General features: G+C 42.8%; 2 protein-coding genes across 3 annotated transcripts; one reads left to right on the top strand and one right to left on the bottom strand.

The window, feature by feature from the left end:
• The first annotated feature begins 6,764 nt into the window (after nucleotides 1–6,764).
• On the top strand, nucleotides 6,765–7,205 carry NdufA3 (NADH:ubiquinone oxidoreductase subunit A3). The gene has a single exon (XM_067781134.1). It carries the CDS (start codon nucleotides 6,897–6,899, stop codon nucleotides 7,113–7,115), a length of 219 nt encoding a protein of 72 aa, XP_067637235.1. The 5' UTR covers nucleotides 6,765–6,896; the 3' UTR covers nucleotides 7,116–7,205.
• A 5,511-nt stretch (nucleotides 7,206–12,716) lies between these two features.
• On the bottom strand, nucleotides 12,717–15,873 carry Zpr1 (zinc finger protein Zpr1). Of its 2 annotated transcripts, XM_067781136.1 has the most exons (3): nucleotides 15,152–15,873; nucleotides 13,432–13,544; nucleotides 12,717–13,347 (listed from the first exon to the last, which is right to left on the bottom strand). In XM_067781136.1, exons 1-3 carry the CDS (start codon nucleotides 15,801–15,803, stop codon nucleotides 12,823–12,825), a joined length of 1,290 nt encoding a protein of 429 aa, XP_067637237.1. In that variant the 5' UTR covers nucleotides 15,804–15,873; the 3' UTR covers nucleotides 12,717–12,822. The 2 variants fall into 2 exon arrangements, with proteins under 2 accessions (XP_067637237.1, XP_067637236.1); XM_067781135.1 differs by having other exon boundaries at nucleotides 12,717–13,544.
• Between the last annotated feature and the right edge of the window lie 4,023 nt (nucleotides 15,874–19,896).

Genomic DNA, 19,896 nt, shown 5'->3' on the forward strand with positions numbered 1-19,896 from the left:
TCTGGGATCCCCTCAAGGTCATTTCGGGACTTTTTCGGGACTATTTCGGAATCATTTTGGGACCCCTCCGGCATAATTTCTGGGTGATTTTCGGGATCTGTCCGGGATCCCGACGGAGTTTTTTCGGGACTTTTTCCGGACTATTTCTGGATTATTTGCGGACGTTTCAGAGCTCAGTTCTGGATGATTTTTGGGATTTGTCCGGGATCCCGTCGGAGTTATTTCGGGGTAATTTTGGGACCCTTCCAGGATAATTTCTTCATGATTTTCGGGATGGGTCTGAGTTTTTCGTGACTTTCGGGACTATTTCGGGATCATTTGCGGAACCTTCAGAGATCAATTCTGGATGGTTTGTGAACTTTTCCGGGATCATTTGGGGATCCCTCCAGAGTCATTTCTGGATGGTTTTCGGCATCCCGTCAGGGTCATTTCGGGCCTTTTTCGTGACTACTATTTCGGAATCATTTTGGGACTCCTCCGGGATAATTTCTGGGCGATTTTCGGGATTTGTCCGGGATCCCGTCAGAGTTTTTTCGGACTATATCGGGATCATTTGCGGACCGTTCAGGAATCAAATCTGGATGGTTTTCGGGATCCGTCCGGGATCCCGTCAGGGTCATTTCGGCACTTTTCGTGACTACTTCGGGATTATTTTGGGACCCTCCGGCATCATTTCTGGATAGTTTTCGAGATTTGTCCAGGATCCCGTCGGCATCATTTCGTGACTATTTGGTGTCATTTAGGGACACTTCCGGGATCATTTTAGGTCTCTTCGAAACCGGTAATTCAGCACACATGGCCGTGGATTTACGGCAAATTATTCGTAATTAAAATTCGGTATGTTTTATCTTTAATATATCACAGCTTTTTCGTTCTATTTTTAAATGAATCCTGTAACGAACTATTACAACTATAATTAAAATTTTTGTAATATTTTAACCAACTAAATACCCGAAAAAGCAACACTGCTTTCATTTAAAAACTTCTTTTTGGTTTTAGCTAATTGTAGTTTCACTCCTTTGTTCTATGAGTAGTAATTCTTTCACCCCTGTCATATCAATTAATTTAACTTAGAAACAAAATGTATTTTTTTTAATTCGAAAAAAGTGTATTGTTCTATTCATGTAAGCGTGCCCATCAGCTCAGTTAGTTCTTTTTTTTACTGTATTAAAAAATAAAATACATTGACAGAAAAAATTTTTAAACAGACAACTTGATAAGCAGGCTAACGTGAATAGCACATATATTTTATTTTCTCCTTGCGGACGGGGCCGCGGGTAAAGGCTAGTATATTATAAATGGGAAAGTTTGGATGTTTGGATGTTTCTGCAGACGTTTGTCTTTGTGACTCAATCACGCAAGAACGGCTGGACCGATTTGGATGAAATTTGGCACGCATATAGCCAATAGTCTAGAAGGATCTACTAGCTATATTTTTTTGAAAAGGGGGGAGCTCCCCGCCCCCTAGGAACAGTTATAATTTAATTATTGTATTTTTTCGTCTTTGTGACTGAATCACGCCAGAACGGCTACACGGATTTTGATGAAATGTGGGACACAGACAATAGTCTACTAGCGAAATTTTTTTCGAACATGGAAAGGGGGAAGGGTTCCCACGACCCCTTCGAACAATTACTTTTTAATAATTTTTACACATTATAACTTTACGTATAGGCCTTCACCAATATTACATACTCAATGGGTCAAATAAGTCGAGCGCTTACAAAGTGAGCAGTGACAACCTCCGTCCCCCTATCCCACTTCTCTCCCCACTGGTGTAAAATCTATAAATTGTTATAACTCAATATACATTTTCTCCTAAATCAATAGTTTTTGGTATCTGGCACATCAGATCGAGATCTAAACAATTTTGGAAAAACGATCAGTTGTCCTCTCCTTCTCCTCCCGCCATCCGCCCTCCTCCCATTGTTTTTATTAGCACGCTTTTATTAGCTTTACCTGTATGGTTTCCATGTAACTCTTCATTCGCTCCAACGCGCCTGCCGCCTTATTAACATGGTTTTATAATTAGCTTCACCTTATTTGTAATCCCGTTAGGGTCATATCGAGACCCTTCCGGGATCATTTCTGGACGGTTTACAAGATCCGTCCGGGATCCCGCCAGGGTAATTTCGGAACTTATTCGGGACTATTTCGCGATCATTTGGGGGCCCTTCCGTCATCATTTCTGGATGTTTTTCGAGATCCGTACGGGATCCCGGCGGGGTCATTTTGGGACTTTTTCTCGTCTAATACGGGATCATTTGCGGACCCTTTTGGCATCATTTCTGGATGGGTTTCGGGATCCGTCCGGCATCTCGTCGGGGTATTTTCGGGATAAGTTGCGTATGTTTGAGAGATAAATTCTTTACGGTTTCCGGGATCAATACGGGACTTTTTCGGGGTCATTTTGGGTCCCTTCCATAATCATTCCTGGATGGTTTTAGGGATCCGTCCGGGATCCCGTCGGGGCCATTTCGGGGCTATTTCGGGATCATTAGGGGTATCTTCCGGCATCATTTCTGGATGGTTTTCGAGATCCGTACGGGATCCCGTCGGGGTCATTTTGGGACTTTTTCTCGTCTAATACGGGATCATTTGGGGACCCTTTCGGCATCATTTCTGGATGGTTTTCGGGATCCGTCCGCGATCGCGTCAGTGTCATTTCGGGATCATTTGGGGACCCTTTCGCCATCATTTCTGGATGGTTTTCGGTATCCGTCGGAGGTCCCGTCGGGGTCATTTCGGATCTTTTCGGGACCATTTGGGGTCCCTTCCGGCATCATTTTTGGATGGTTTTCGGGATCCGTCCCGGATCCTGTCGGGGTCATTTTGTAACTTTTGCGGGATCTTTTGGGGTCTCTTCCGGCATCATTTCTGGATGGGTTTCGGGATCCGTCCGGGATCCCGTCGATGTCATTTCGGGACTATTTCGGCATCATTTGGGGTACCTTCCGGCATCATTTCTAGATGGTTTTCGGGATCCGTCCGGGATCCCGTCGGGGTCATTTCGGAACTTTTTCTCGACTAATACAGGGTCATTTGGGGACCCTTCCGGCATCATTTCTGGATGGTTTTCGGGATCCGTCCGCGATCGCGTCAGGGTCATTTCGGGACTATTTCGGGATCATTTGGGGACCCTTTCGCCATCATTTCTGGATGGTTTTCGGTATTCGTACGGGATCCCGTCGGGGTAATTTCGGGATCTTTTCGGGACCATTTGGGATCCCTTCCGGCATCATTTTTGGATGGTTTTCGGGATCCGTCCGGGATCCTGTAGGGGTCATTTTGGAACTTTTGCGGGTACTTTTGGGGTCTCTTCCGGCATCATTTCTGGATGGTTTTCGGGATCCGTCCGGGATCCTGTCGATGTCAATTCGGGACTATTTCGGCATCATTTGGGGTACCTTCCGGCATCATTTCTAGATGGTTTTCGGGATCCGTCCGGGATCCCGTGGGGGTCATTTCGAAACTTTTTCTCGACTAATACAGGATCATTTGGGGACCCTTCCGGCATCATTTCTGGATGTTTTCCGGTATCCGTTCGGGATCCCATCGGGGTCATTTCGGGGCTATTTAGGGATCATTTGGGCACCTTTTGGCATCGTTTCTGGATGGTTTTCGGGATCCGGGTCCGGGATCCCGTCGGGGTCATTTCGAGACTTTTTCGCGACTAATACAGGATCATTTGGGGACCCTTTCGCCATCATTTCTGGATGGTTTTCGGGATCCGTCCGGAATCTCGTCAGGATCATTTCGGGGCTAATTAGGGATCATTTGGGAACCTTTAGGGCATCATTTCTGGATAGTTTCCGGGATCCCTCGGGGATCCCTTCAGGGTCATTTCGGGATTATTTCGGGATCATTTTAGGGTATCCACCGGCATCATTTCCGGATGGTTTTCGGTATTCATCTGGGATCCCGTCGGGGTCATTTCAGGACTTTTTCGGGATCCGTCCGTAATCCCGACGGGGTTATTTCGGGACTATTTTGGGATCATTTGGGGTATCTACCGGCACCTTTTCTGGTTGGTTTTTGGGATCCCTGTGGGATCCCCTCGGGGTCATTTCGGGACTTTTTCGGGATCATTTGGGGTCCATTCCGGCATCATTTCTGCATGGCTTTCGGGATCCGTAAGGGATCCCGTCGGGGTCATTTCGGGGCTATTTAGGGATCATTTGGGAACCTTTTGGCATCATTTCTGTATGGTTTTCGGGATCCGGGTCCGGTATCCCGTCGGGGTCATTTCGAGACTTTTTCGCGACTAATACAGGATCATTTGGGGACCCTTTCGCCATCATTTCTGGATGGTTTTCGGGATCCGTCCGTGATCCCGACGGGGCCATTTCGGGATTATTTCGGGATCATTTGGTGTACCTACCGGCATCATTTCTGGTTGGTTTTCGGGATCGGCCCGGGATCCCATTTGGGTCATTTCGGGACTTCTTCGGGATCATTTGGGGTTCCTTCCGGCATCATTTCTGGAAGGTTTTCGGGATCCGTCCGGGATCTCGTCGGGGTCATTTCAGGACTTCTTCGGGATCATTTGGGGTACCTTCCGGCATCATTTCTAGATGGTTTTCGGGATCCGTCCGGGATTCCGTCAGAGTCATTTCGGGGCTATTAGGGGATCATTTGGGGACCTTTCCGGCATCATTTCTGGATAGTTTTAGGGATCTGTCCGGGATCCCGACGGGATCATTTGGGGACCCTTCCGGCGTCACTTCTGGATCGATTTCGGAATCTGTACGGGAACCCATCAGGGTAATTTCGGGATTTTTTCGGGATCATTTGGAGACCCTTTAGGGGTCATTTCATGACTTTTTCTGTATTGTTTCGGGATCAGTTGGGGACCCTTCCGGCAGCAACTCTTGATGGTTTGCCGGATCTATCAGGGTAATTTGGAGACCCTTCCGAGGGAATTTCTGGATCCGTCCGGGATGCCGTAGGAGTAATTTCAAGATTTTTTTGTTACTTTTTCGGGATAGTTTTGGGACCCTTGCGGGATCATTTCTGGATCCGTTCGGGATCCCATCGGGGTCATTTCCGGACTATTTCGGGATCAGTTTGGCACCCTTCCGGAATCATTTCTGTATGGTTTTCGAGATACGTCGTGGATCCCCTCGGGGTAATTTCGAACGTTTTTGTGGACTATGGTGGGATAATTTAGGAACCCTTCCTGGATATTTTCTGGATGGTTTTTGAGATCCGTCCGGGAGCCCGTCAGGGTCATTTCGGAACTTTGTTGGGAATATTTCGGTATCATTTGGGTATCTCTGGATAAGTCTAGAATCGTGTCGTTGTCATTTCGGGTTTTTTTGGGTCTATTCCGGGAACTTTTGAAGACCCTTCGGGGGCATTTCTGGATGGTTTTAGGGATCCGTCCGCGATAGCGTCGGGGTCATTTCGTGACTTTCTATGGATAATTTCGAGATAATTTCTTTTTTTACTCAAATACAAATATAAAAGGCATTACCCAGAAACAAAATTTTAAACAGATAACTTGATAAGCAGGCTAACTTGAATAGCCCACTTATTTCATTTTGTCCTTGCGGACGGGGCACCGGTTAAAGGCTAGTTTATTCTATAAATATGAACATTACCTACTAACCTGGTTGATATATTTGTTTTATTACAAGCTTTGCCTTCATCGTTCCAATTATAGTGATCTCCTACTGAGTGTACCTGTCCATGCTGCTTGCTTAATCCGGGATTTGCTCTCTGTCCGTTGTTTGTTGTCTTCTTATCCGTTAATTACTGGTTTTTCTTTGCGCGACACATTTTCACAAAATGACCCTTTTCCCACAACCTCGGCAGGTTACTTGCTTTGCTTTGTACGTATTTAAATGACCAGTTGTAAATTGTTGCCGCAAGCAAAAACGTGTAATTGCATGACAGATTCTTCGATTGCGTTGATGGTTTTGGAATTTTCCTGTTCCAATAGCATTTTGTGAGAATTTGCAGCTTCGTATACCTTACACTTCTCAATTATCTTTTCTAGTGGATCATCTCTCCCATCAAGCAATTTAAGCTGTAGTGTTTTGTCATATAAACCCAAAATGATTCGGTCTCGTAACATACGATCGCCGAACGACTGACCACAGCTACAGTTGTATTCGCAATAACGTATTTGAGTGCGCAGTTCCGTTTCAAACTCAGAAAAAGGCTGTATTTCTTTTTGCGTTAGCGTATTAAATTTCAATGATTCCAGTGCCACGTTCTTTTTTGGAATGCAGTAATTTTCAAAAGCATCCAGCACATTTGCTAATGTCCGTGCACCCTCACCGCCATTGCTAGTACCAAGGCGAATCCATACCAGGTGGTGGCAAAGCGAATTCAACCAATTCGCCGTGCAGAAGAATGTCAAGTAAAAAGAAAATTTTCATTGATTTCGATTACCTGATATATTGCTGTACAAGGCTTTGTATGGAAAATTATCAAGAAGAAGCAATCAGCTGTTGGGATAACACCACCTCTACTGAATTCACCTTGGCTAGTACTTGCAGGTATGCCAAGCAATTGCCCAGTTGACCCATCGTTTGGGAACAGCGTGTTCAAGGCGACTTCAGTAGAGTACAGTACAGCTGATTGCTTGTTCTTGATAATTTTCCATACAAAGCCTTGTACAGCAATATGTCAGTTAATCGAAATCAATGAAAATTTTCTTTTTACTTGACATTCTTCTGCACGGCGAAATGGTTGAATTCGCTTTGCCACCACCTGGTATGGATTCGCCTGGATGGCTACTCTGTTTCGTCAAAAATCAGCTGTTATATGGAGCAAATTCCTCACATTGTGTAACGCTGGGACTGTATTCCAAATATTCTAGATTTTTGTACCTTGATTTAAAGATATTGATAGTACTTGATATCTAATATATATTCTAGAATTGCAAAATGTCAGCTGCGCGAAATTCCCCAAGCCTTCTTAAACGTGCATGGAACGAGATACCTGATATTGTTGTTGGATCAGTGATGGCACTCATTGGAGTAACAATGGCTGCAACGGGTGTTTCTATATACTATGCTAATGATGGAGATAATCGAAAATACAAATTGGGCTACATTGTTATGCGCCCTGATGATCCACGTGCTGCGAAAGTTCACAAGGATTAATTTCATGATTGATAAAGCTTTACCCAAATGTCTGGTTCATTATTTTTTTGAAGATAGATATTATTTAAAAAATAAATGTTATGAACTCTCTTTTTATGCTTCGTTTACTTAAAGCTAAAGATTGGCATTGGGAATATGTTACAAAGTTTTAGTCGATATTGGATTGACTACCTTAAGACCACTTTGACGATCGGGCGCTTCAGGGCATCTAATGCCGGTTTGAAGGCCTCGATGGCACTTTATGCATGTAAAATAATGCTGGGGTGGAACTTGGGATGTATCGCCCACTTTCTCAATGGAGCTCCTTTTTGGTGGGCAGCAATACAAAAAATGCACCTTCTAATTTTTGCAGGATATCAATGCTTAGCGTAACGGGAGATCTATAAACAATATAACGGCTGCATCGTTTGCCCTTCCACTTGTAGACCAGTAGGCGAAGAAAAGGGCAATAACAACTCAATGCATCGAGCAAGTATCGCTTCCCAAGGCAGTCGGTTCTATGTACCGGAGCGACTCGGGATTTTTCCCGACCAAGGACTGTCATTTCAGTGTGACCCCATTTAATTTGTTTCGTCCCTCCCACAAATTGTCATCCTCCCAGCAGCTCCTTGCAGCAGGACTGATACATATTCTCTTACTCCGGGAAGGTATCGAACCCAATCCGGGTCCGTCTCCTGACCCTGGTCCTGAGAAATGGTTTTGCTGCATTTGCCAGAAAAGAATCTTTTTAGGACGGTCATACTCTGTTCAGTGTGTCTCGTGCAAGGGATGGTTGCATCGGACAGGTTGTTCTGGGCTTGATCCCAAAACCCGACGTCCACGTAACTTATAAATCTTTTGTGGCTCCTTGCTGCTCACGCCCAAGGGCGTCCCGTAGTCTACGCCTAAGCGCCCCCCCAACTACCTTCCAGCAGCATCGCTGCTCAGCAAGCCACAACAAGTACCCGCTGCTGCAGAGGGAAACAGACTCTTAGTCCCTGCCTCCGTTTGCACCGTCTGCCAGCACAGAATATATAGGTTTGCGACATCCGCTCAATGCAGCTCCTGCCTTGGGTGGTGCCACTTTCCTAGATGTTCTGGTCTCCGCGACGGCAACCCCTCGACGGGTTTCATCGCGCCATGTTGCCAGGTCGCAAACCCAAATCATCCGGGAACCCAATACTTGCCCAAGGACGCCCAGTCCCAGGGCCACAACAGCAATTGCGTGCTGGCCTTCCACAACCCAGGCGTAGTCACCCGTCACTTACCCCCAGAGTGGCGGCGTCTGCCCTTATGCACTTCAGAATTCTGCAGTTAAACTGTAATGGACTAACTGGGAAGATTACGGAGATAGTCGATTTCATGAAGCGGCACAACATCCGCATTGCTGCGATTCAAGAGACTAAACTCACAGCAAGATCTGCATTGCAGACCTGCTCTGGTTATAATGTCCACAGGAAAGACCGCGAGAGCGGAAATGGAGGCGGCCTCGCGTTTATTATACACCACTCTGTGCAATATTATATATTTGATCCTGGCATCGACCGCAGGGACAATGTCTTAGAACGTCAAGGCCTATCTGTCCGGTCAGGCGATGCAAATCTAGAAATCATCAACATCTACATCCCTCCTGTCACCTGTTGCCCCAGTGGATACCGCCCTAATATCGATGCCTTACTCACTGGCAACAATCGCATTATCTTAGGCGATTTCAATGCCCATCACGACCTATGGCATTCAAACTTGCGGGCGGACAGTAGGGGTGAGATGTTGGCGGATCAAATAGAAGAAACGACGTTCTGCACAATAAACGGAGACGCCCCCACACGTGTGGTAGGAAGCTGTCATAGCTCGCCAGATATCTCAATCGTGAACGCAGAACTCGTAAACTGCGTCAACTGGCAGCCGATGGTAACATTGGAATCCGACCACCTGCCCATACTTATTTCGTTCGAGCGTACCGCCGACTTCATCGTCACCGAAAAACGCACTATCATAAACTTCAAAAAAGGAAAGTGGGAAGAATATAAATCTGCAACAGATAGCAGCTTTGCTGCCCTCCCTATCCCGACTGATGCCCGCCAAGGGGAGCGTGCCTTCCGTAAGGTCATTGAATCCGCCTCGGCACATTTCATTCCCGCCGGGAGAATTCCCGAAATCCGGCCCCACTTCCAGGCGGAGGCCGCGAGCTTAGCGAGGGAACGCGACCTTATAAGACAGCTTGATCCAGGCGACCCCCAAATAAGGGATATAAACCAACGCATCAGATTGCTTGTGGACGAACACAAGCGGGCGAAATGGGAGGAGCACCTAAGAGGTTGTAACCTCTCTTCCGGTGTAGGTAAACTTTGGTCCACCGTAAAGTCCTTATCGAATCCGACTAAGCACAAAGACAAAGTTTCCATCGCCTTTGGCGATAAGGTGCTGTCCGATGCGAAAAAATGCGCGAGCGCTTTCTGCCGACAAAATATAATGCATCCTACGGTCGACAAAGATAGACGGAGAGCCAATAGACACGCACATAAACACAAATTCAGCGCGTCACCAATCACCATCACCGCTAGAGAGGTTGAGGACGCTATTGGTCGCGCTAAACCATCCAAAGCAGTGGGCCCAGACGGCATAGCCATGCCGATGCTTAAAAACCTAGGGAAAGAGGGTTTCAAATATTTAGCGCGTGTCTTCAACCTGTCCCTTTCCACCTTTGTCATACCCGAGAAATGGAAAATGGCCAAGGTGGTCCCGCTACTAAAGCCTGGGAAACCAGCTAACGTAGGTGAGTCATATCGTCCGATATCTCTCCTATCGCCAGTGGCAAAGACGCTTGAAGCCATTTTGCTCTCTTATTTCCAAGCACATTTGCAGCTAGCCCCTCATCAGCATGGCTTCAGAAAACTCCATAGCACTACCTCCGCGCTAAATTTCATTAGCACCCAGATAAATTGCGGTTTGAATCAATACCCCCACCATAGAACAGTACTCGTAGCGCTAGACCTATCAAAAGCTTTTGATACGGTCAACCATGGCTCGTTACTGCAAGACCTGGAAGGGTCTACCCTTCCCCCATGTCTTAAAAGGTGGACCGCAAATTATCTGGGTGGTCGGCAGGCATCGGTGCAATTCAGAAACGAAACATCAAAACAAAGGAGAATTAAACAAGGGGTGCCACAGGGTGGTGTCCTATCCCCACTTTTGTTTAATTTCTACATATCTAAGCTACCTTCACCACCGGAAGGAGTCACAATCCGATGACTGCACAATAATGGCCACAGGCCCAGGCCTAGAGATCGATGAGCTATGCAATAAAATAAACGGATATCTCCCTGATCTCTCCAGTTTTTTCGCCTCGTGAAACCTGGCATTGTCACCGACTAAATCTTCCGCGACCTTATTTACAACATGGACTCCCCAAATGTCGACCATATTGAACATCCACGTCGATGGCACTACGCTACCGACTGTCCTACACCCCAAAATCTTGGGTGTGACGTTTGATCAGGATCTACATTTTGGTGCACACGCAACCGCAATTGTTCCGAGAATTCAGAGCCGTAATAAAATCCTCAAATCTCTTGCTGGCAGTACCTGGGGAAAAGATAAAGAAACGCTCTTGACCACATACAAAGCAATTAGCCAGCCGATTACGTGCTACGCGTCACCCATATGGTCGCCAAGCCTAAAAACCACCCACTGGAAGAAACTACAGGCCTGCCAAAATACTGCTCTCAGAATCGCCACGGGCTGTCTTCTTATGTCCCCAGAACACCATCTGCATAATGAGGCGAGAATACTCCCCATCAGGGAGAGAAATGAGATGCTGACCAAACAGTTTCTGTTGAATACCCAGAAACCTGGGCATCCCCATAGACATCTGATTGACGAACCAGCACCGCCTAGGGACCTAAGGAGTCATCTCCGTAAGCATTTTGAGGAAATACGGCACCTGAGAACCCAGCCGTATGAAGCGTAAAAACACAAGCAGGTCCTTGGTGAACTCCATAGACAGGCGTCGGACCTTTATGTCGGGAATTGCCCGGTGAATCCAGTACTTGAAGAAAAATATCCAGAACTCGCGGAAGAGGAACGCATACTCCCCAGGGAAACGCGTGTCACTCTTGCTCAACTTCGTTCTGGATACTGTAACAGGTTAAACTCTTACCTATCCAGAATCAACCCCGATATACAAAATGTATGCCCCGCTTGCAATGTGTCCCCACATGACACCAACCATCTCTTTAATTGTAATGTGGAACCAACGCCTCTAACACCCCTTTCCTTATGGTCCACCCCTGTTGAAACGGCAAGTTTCCTTGGACTCCCGTTAGAGGATATTGATGACAATTTGTGATCGGTCGCGGCTATTAGGTGGGGCGAGCATTGCTACAACAACAACAACAACAACAGCAAGTTGAGCGCAGACTGTACGGCCATAGTAGTATAGCGGCATCAAAAACAAACAGGCAAACTAATCCCGTACCTGCGCTTCGATGGGCCTCTTATGGCATCAATCAAAAATAGGCAAATAGCTTTAACTGCAGCCGCGACAACTTTAATACTGACAGCCAAGCAGCAATTAAGGGAATAATCTAGCAAAGCTTGGGGTAGGGGGAATAAACCGCTGAGTGACATAGTCGGGCGCTATGCAGTTCGGCTAAGCTTTCACATCATCGGGAGAGGTATGTGTAGCGCAACATATAGCTTCTCCAACACAAGTGTCAACCTCAACCTTCGAGCGGCGAATCCCGTTTCACTAACAGACGAGGCTCTGGTGAGCCCAAGCTCCTCATGGAACTTGGTGGTGGGGAGTGAGGGATGGCCTGAAGGTTTAATGTGGCTATATAAATCGTTCCCGAGATGGTCGGGCTAGTACCTTAATGGTGCTGTGTTACCGGATCGTACCGAATCTGTATCCGGCAAAGGACCATCACATCGATAACACTCCCCAAAGCCTTTAGGGAGTAACCTTATCGCTACAACAACAACAGGTATGTATATACTATATTGGATCCCTAGGTATATGCGGATGAGCCAGCCAAAAAGGGGGCTTCCTTGGGAGCTTGTGCCGTAGACGTCGCAATCATTTTGGGTGAGTTTAACAAGCAGGAAAGGGGTGGAGCCAAGCGCGGGCTGTAAAGTATCGAAGATCATGACTAACCAAGTTACTCTTATCATTGTAAAGAGGGTACTGTAGGTTCATGATAGGTCTTCTCACTGAAAACTACCTTCTGCCGTCCCCCGATTTTAAAATAGGCCTAGTCAGTGATGACGGGTTTGGGGGAGGATGCTAATAAGCACGTTTTGTGCTCGTGCCCTCCGTTCGCCAGGCTAAGGCTTGAGCTATTAGGTGTAACACAGCATCAGAACAAGAACCAGCGAACGGAGTTATTTTAATGCATATGTCCTAGGTTTTGATAAGGGTTTTCAGTATTGTCGTTAACCAAACTTCTGATAACAGTATGGACTCTTCCAGACTATGTGAGGTCCTCACGGATCGGCCCTAGCAACATAAAATTCAAAAGCAAACAATGTCCCTGCTCTTCTTAGCTTACTCGATCAAAGTTGCAGGAGTTCAAACTCGCACTGAAAATAAAGAGAATAGCATGATGAAATAATAAATATTAATTAATATTAATTTCATCATGGAGAATAGTATTTTCTCAGCTTTTTATATTTCTTTTTTATTGCAAATACAAATGTAAATAATATATAAAATATGTTATTTTAATTACTAGTAATTTTCCGTTTTAATATCGTTAAGGCCTAGTTCCTCGTTTTGATCAAAGCTTCGTTCGTAGTTTGTTATTTTTAATTTTTTGTCCACGTCGCTATCACCATCTACCAAGGATTGTACGTAACTATTTCCAGCTGGATCGTCCAAAACTAAAGTGACTTTTAATTCTAATGCCAATATTTGGTCAAACTTATCAATTACACTTTTTAAGCGCTTTTTAATGTCCTCATCCGCTGAATCTTGAAATAAGCAGCCTTCGCTTTGAAGTTGATCTTTCATTGCAACTAGTATACCTTCTATAGTAGTAAAACGACCTCCAAGAGCCGACGGTCCAACTTCACAGTCCAGCTCGGGAATTGTAAGGCTACAAGTCTCAGATTTTAGAACATCACGTGTTAAATCTTCTATACTTTCTACTTGCACTTCAAAACGAGTTCCCTTTTCTTCAATTCCACCACCTGACTTGACTTCATTCGTCTTGGCACCACATGCTTCGCACACGGTTGCCATTATAACAACTTCCTTGAAATGCGGAATCTTGGTGAGTTTCATATTTGTTTCACAAGAAGAGCCACATTGTGAGCACAGTGTTTGAAATTGTAATACCTCACCATGTAAATCATTAATTCCCCAGGCATCTTCAGCAATGGGTTTGAGCAAATGTTTTCCCTTTGATTCATTGCTTTCTTCATCAGCCACATCTTCATCAGAATAAAGACCTAAAATTGAAATGTTTTTATCAAGTTTTTGCTTGAGCAATTTAATCTAAATTAAATTTCATGAAAGTAAATCAATTTCCGTGGTTATCCGCACATTTGCATTGATCATACAAGGGTAATGTGCTTATATCTTTGTTGTTGTTGTAGCGATAAGGTTACTCCCGAAGGCTTTGGGGAGTGTTATCGATGTGATGATCCTTTGCCAGATACAGATCCGGCACGCTCCGGTAACACAGCACCATTAAGGTGTTAAGCCCGACCATCTCGGGAACGATTTATATGGCCACATTAAACCTTCAGGCCATCATCCCTCCCCCACCCCCAAGTTCCATGAGGAGCTTGGGTCGCCAGAGCCTCGTCTGTTAGTGAAACAGGATTCGCCGTGGATAGGTGAGGTTGACAATTGGGTTTGGAGAAGCTGTATATTGCGCTGGCAACCTGAAGGGTTGCGCGGAACAAGTGCAGTATACGGACAATGCTGATATAAAAAAACGAAAAATTGAGATCGATAGGTATTAATAAAAGAAACATAACGGTATATTTTTTTTATTGGGCAAACAACAGCAACAAAAGTTATTAAAGGTCAAAGTTCATAATAAGCTTTTTTTTTAATCTAAATTACTTCTAAAGTATTGAACCGATTTTCAAAATTTTTACGTCATTGGATATGTATTTCCAATACCTTTCATTTGGTGTATATCTTAAGTATATAACTGCAAAGAATTTCCTGAAATAATATAATTTTTTAAAAAACATATCAAAATTTTTAAAAACTTAATTTTTTTTAAATTAATTGCTGTATTAAATATATGAAAATATAGTTTGGTAGATGGGAAATAATTTTAGCTTTCATTTAAAATTATATATAATATCCTTAGTCCCATCAATGCAATACCAACTGTCCTGTTCCTGGTATACCAAAAATTAATTTTGGGCAAATTAACAGTAATTCTGCGCAGAACACTTGGTATTTGTTTCCTTTATGTGCAGAACACCTTTCCGAGTTGGCGGCCTTCGGCCGCGTTTATTTAAATAGCCCTGGGCTACGCCATGACAAGTCCGGGTGGTTGCCTGAACCGTGGCAACATGCCACGGTACGCACTCTTTTGCGCGTTTTTAGGTACAGCCTAATAAAATTACAACAACCATTTTGAAAATGGCAATAAGGCCCTACTGGCTTTATTTCAATATACATAGGCAAACATACATATGTACAAATAAATATGCGCAATTTACTTAGTAAATATAGCACTTTTAAACATCGAATTTTTTAAGTATTTTACGGGATAGGAATACAAACAGCATATCGAATGAAAGGTAAAATTACTACCTATACAAGGAAAAAAAAATTTTTGAAAATCGGTTCGATACTTAAAGAGAAATTTAGATTTAAAAAAAATGCTTCATATGATCTTTGACTCTTAATAACTCCTGTTATTGTCATTTGCCCACAAACAAAATTGTGTAGTTATACTCACCTTGACCATGTCTATCAATCCTCATACTTCATTTTTTGATTTTGGAATTGTCCGTATACTGCACTTAAGCCTGACCCCCCAACCCGCTGGGGGTTCTTTGATCTTTTTCTTTTAAAATACCCTACTTACCAAGCACTTGATCCTGTTCTTTTCGTCGTTCAAATTGTTGGGTTTTACAGTTAGTATCCGATGACGGTGCGAAGGGATTCTCAATGAAACTGTTGCCACTTATATCCTCTAAAATTAGTGTAAAATTAATTTTTAAATCCTTTAAGGACGCTAGTTTTTCAATAAAAGCATCTATAGCAGTGGCTGCATCGGGATGATCTATTCTTCTCTTATCTTGGTCCTGACTTAGGCCTCGTATTGCTCTATCAATAATGCCCTCAACTGTGGTTACTTCTCCTTTTTGGCTTTGAGAAGGTATTTCTAATTCTACTTCAGGTATGCTAACCGAGGTGTAATCAGAGCGTACCACACGACGATTCAAATCCTGTGGGGTTATTACATTTAGCTCGATGCGCACACCTTTCTTTTGTATTTCTGAAGCAGATTGAATTTCACTGTTTTCATATCCACATTGTTCACACTTAAAAGACATGACAATGACCTCTTTGAAAAAAGGTATTTTCGTAAGCAGCAAACGCGTTTTTCCAGAACGGAAACAATTTATACATGCTGACTCTATTTCAGTAGTTTCTGGATCTGGATCATCGGCATTCAAATCTCTAAATATTGGCTTTTTATTCTCCAAAGCCTCCTTATCATTATCTTTTGACATTTTCTTTGATTTATAGGATCGAGTAATGAATTTGTATAAAAATGGCGAGATTTACAATGAACAAGGCGAAATTCATTGTTTACTATATAGTTTGGCAGCTTAAGTAGAGGTTATGTTGCGAATATAGTGGAAGGCAGTGGACTAGGCAGTCGAATGTCATATAATGAAGGAATGGTATTCGGAGATTTTTCAAAGTTAAAAAAAAAATGATAAAAGCTTTAATATAAATAAAACTATTGTTTCAATAACAACAAAAACGCCATATATATTCTGTATACATAAATTTGTAAGGATTATCTCACTTTAAAATTTGAATTAAATAATCTAAAGTTTTTTTTTGAAACTGAGTCGAGAACTGTGCATGTGAATGTGCGAATTTTCACCGATCAGCTGTTAGTTGCGCTACTTGGTAAAATTTACAATGGCGAAATTGTTGTGTCACAAATCACTCAGACAACAGACAGCATTAGCGATAGACAAATACAAATCAGGTGATACAATCACTTTGGAATTTTGATGTCTATACAGAAGATATCACACTTAGTTATCATTCACAATGACATCAACTGCCTTTTTTGACAATAGTCCATCGATTTACAAAAACAAAGTACATGGAACTTTTATTTATGTTTGTAGGCAAGGCGAATTCATTACAGGTGGTGTTATCCCATCAGCTGATTGCTTCTTCTTGATAATTTTCCATACAAAGCTTTGTACTACAACGTGTCAGTTAATCGAAATCAATGAAAATTTTCTTTTGACTTGACATTCTTCCGTACGGCGAATTGGTTGAATTCGCTTTGCCACCACCTAGTATAGATTCGCCTTGGTTTGTAGGTGTAGTTATGTCACCGTGCTGCCACCTTTAATGGTTCAGGCATCACAAATCAATCCAAGGCGAATTCATTACAGGTGGAGTTATCCCATCAGCTGATTGCTTCTTCTTGATAATTTTCCATACAGCGCCTTGTACTACAACATGTCAGTTAATCGAAATCAATGGAAATTTTCTTTTGACTTGACATTCTTCCGCACGGCGAATTGGTTGAATTCGCTTTGCCACCACCTAGTATAGATTCGCCTTGAATCATTCATTAATGGTGACTTATAACCATAAAACCACAACCAGATACAACAGCTGATCGAACCTACCTTATGGAAATTATTGTAATCGATTAATGGTGCCATACCATAAAAGCCAAATTAAACTTAACCTTAAGCTGGAGTCATTGGTGCCGTATGTCGTATCGCTGTATCCGTATCCCTAACGTAATCAGCTGTTTATCGTTACGACGGTAAACCAAAACCCAATTGGTTGGCTACGATACGGTTACGACTTTAGCGGCACCAATAATCGATTGCATTGATTCTCATAAGATTGGTCGAATCAGCTGTTATAAGTTTACCGATACGGTTACCGATAAAGCACCAATGGCTCCAGCTTAAAGCCATAGTTGTAACCATACCCATATCCATAACCATCTCCATTGTGATCGATTACTGGTGCCTTAACCTAAAAATCGTGAAAATTTCATAAAAATGAAGAAAACGCAAAAAATTACAAACATATTCCACAAAAAATAAGTCTCTTAGTCAAAACGTATACAAAATAATGAATAAAATCTACACAAAGTTATTAAATTCACCAACTCATATATTTTTAGGTTATGGATATGGCGAAAAACCAAAAACCAATTGGTTGGATATGGTATGGTTATGGCGTTAGCGTTATGGTAGGGCACCAATAATCGGTTACATTGATTTCCATAATTATGGAATTATCACGGTACCGATATCGAAGTCGTTTAAATAATCTAGACTTTGATACAGAGTTGGTGGTATTGTTGGAAGGCTTTTTGAAGATGAACCTTCATCAGTGTTACCACGAAAACTTTACGATTTCGGATTCATGTACACATATATTTTTGTTTGATGTTTTTATTGTCTCCTCACTGTTCGAGGGACCAGGTAAAAAATCATTATCAGTATTCGTTGCTTTTGAAATTCGGCTTAAAATTTCCTCATGGAACAACTAAAGACTCTCCTGAATTAAAAAAAAATTCTTAGTACCTCTAACCAGATCCACATTAACGAACCTCGCTGTGTTTTCTGAGGATTGCTACGCGGCATTTAGGCGGGGTTTTCAGGTTGATACAATATACCTAGACTTCTCCAAGGCATTCGATAAAATTTCTCATAAAATTTTAATTGCGAAATTAGCTTGTTATGGGTTCCACTCTACGTTCCTACAGTGGATTAAATCTTACCTGCACAACAGAAGTAATGTTGTAAATATTGACGGTGTTTATTCGAAACCATTTTGGGCCTCCTCTGGAGTGCCCCAGGGCAGTATTCTGGGCCCTTTACTATTTATCTTGTTCATTAATGACATTAGCTCTTGCTTCTCATCTACCAAATTTCTGCTTTATGCTGATGATCTCAAGATCTATTCTGAGATCAGTTGTTATAATGATGTCGTTGTTCTTCAATCTGAGATTAATAAGCTTTATATCTGGTGTGTTAAGAACCGTCTTTTCCTTAATATAAGTAAGTGCCACACTGTGACGTATGGTAAACTGCTGAGGCCACTTCATACCTCCTATCATATTGCAGAAACCTTTCTTCGTACGACTTCTGAAGTTAAAGGCTTGGGGGTATACTTCGACTCAAAGTTTAATTTTAAACTCACGTCAGCTTCACGATTTCTAAGAAGCTTTCAAAGCTTGCTTTTGTCAGACGCCATTCCGCAAACTTCTCTGACCCCTACACACTCAAAGTTTTATATACGTCCTTTGTGCGCTCCAAACTTGAGTATGCGGCTTTCATTTGGCGGCCCTACCACGCAGTTCACATCAACCGCCTGGAGCGGGTTCAAAAAATCTTTATGCGCTTCGCGCTTATTTCATTACGTTTCTCTGAACCGATCCCGTCTTATGAGTCTCGATGCCAACTAATATCCTTACTATCCCTAAACAGTCGTAGAATTCTTTTGGCCTCGTTGTTCATTTTCGATCTTTTCACGGGCAAAATTGACTGCGCGCTGCTTCTTGAAAGACTATGCTTAAATACTCCCTGTAGAAACCTCCGCCACTTTGAAATCTTTTTCATAGGGCTGAGTAGAACTGTTTATAACTCAAAAGCGCCTATTAACAGAGCCCTATCAGAAATTAATTGCTTCTCAAGTGTTTTGGATATTGATTTCTCCGACTCAAAATACGCTTTTCAATTTAAACTAAAAAATTACTTAATATGTAATAATGTAAATTCTTTTTGCTAGTGTTCTCCATAGCTTAATATAAGCTGGTCTCTGTAATTTAGTCATAAGTGTCTGTAATAAACATTTGTTACTAGACTAAATAAATAAAAAAATCGCGGGCCCCCGAGAAATACCGGGCCCTCTGGGGAATATCGTGCCCTGCGCTTGCCAAGCTAAGGCTCCAGCTATTAGGAGTGATAAAGCTGTCAGATCTAGAAGCAGCAAGTGGCTTAAGTCCTAGGAAGCTTCTAGTATTTGTCAAGAGGACGGAGTTTTCTTATAACATAGGTCCTGGTTCTTGATAGGGTTTTCAGCTTGGTCGTTAAAACAAACTTCTGGTAACACTACGGACTCATTCAGTCTATGTAAGATCCTCATGAACCGGCCACTTCAACCTAACCTATATTTTGTGTTTTTACTTTAGAATCTACCGGTTAAGCAAGCGATGTCAGCTAACTAAGCGCCTTCAAATGTAATACAGTCGTCAAGCGATACGGACGTGTTTATTTTCGCTCCGTATTTATGTGCAATTTTTAATTGTTCACTTAACAAATGTTAATAATTTGTGCCTACTGCCACATTGAGATAGTGACTCTTGTTTTGGATTTCAATCCTGAAAGTATTATTTAAATGTTACAAAGGAACATGATATAATAAAATTAAATTAATAGTGGCAAAGTGTTATCATTAAATATCATTATGCCGTGCGAATGTGGACAAAAGGTTGAAAGAGGCCAACTGAAAGTGTTGTGTGCTAAGTGCAATGACCTCTTTCATTTGAAGTGTGTCAACATGTCGACGGATGATCTTGATTTTCTCATTTCGTCAAACAAACTT

This window comes from Eurosta solidaginis, chromosome 4 (genome assembly GCF_040869045.1).
Source record: "Eurosta solidaginis isolate ZX-2024a chromosome 4, ASM4086904v1, whole genome shotgun sequence".
NCBI classification, from domain to species: Eukaryota; Metazoa; Arthropoda; class Insecta; order Diptera; family Tephritidae; genus Eurosta; species Eurosta solidaginis.

Excerpts from the sequence above, each read along its gene's own strand:
- NdufA3 (XM_067781134.1), top strand. The coding sequence starts at position 6,897 with ATGTCAGCTGCGCGAAATTCCCCAAGCCTTCTTAAACGTGCATGGAAC.
- Zpr1 (XM_067781135.1), bottom strand. The coding sequence starts at position 15,803 with ATGTCAAAAGATAATGATAAGGAGGCTTTGGAGAATAAAAAGCCAATA. Across the intron at positions 13,545-15,151 it reads AGAACAGGATCAAGTGCTTG|GTCTTTATTCTGATGAAGAT; the intron begins GTAAGTAGGGTA and ends TTTCAATTTTAG.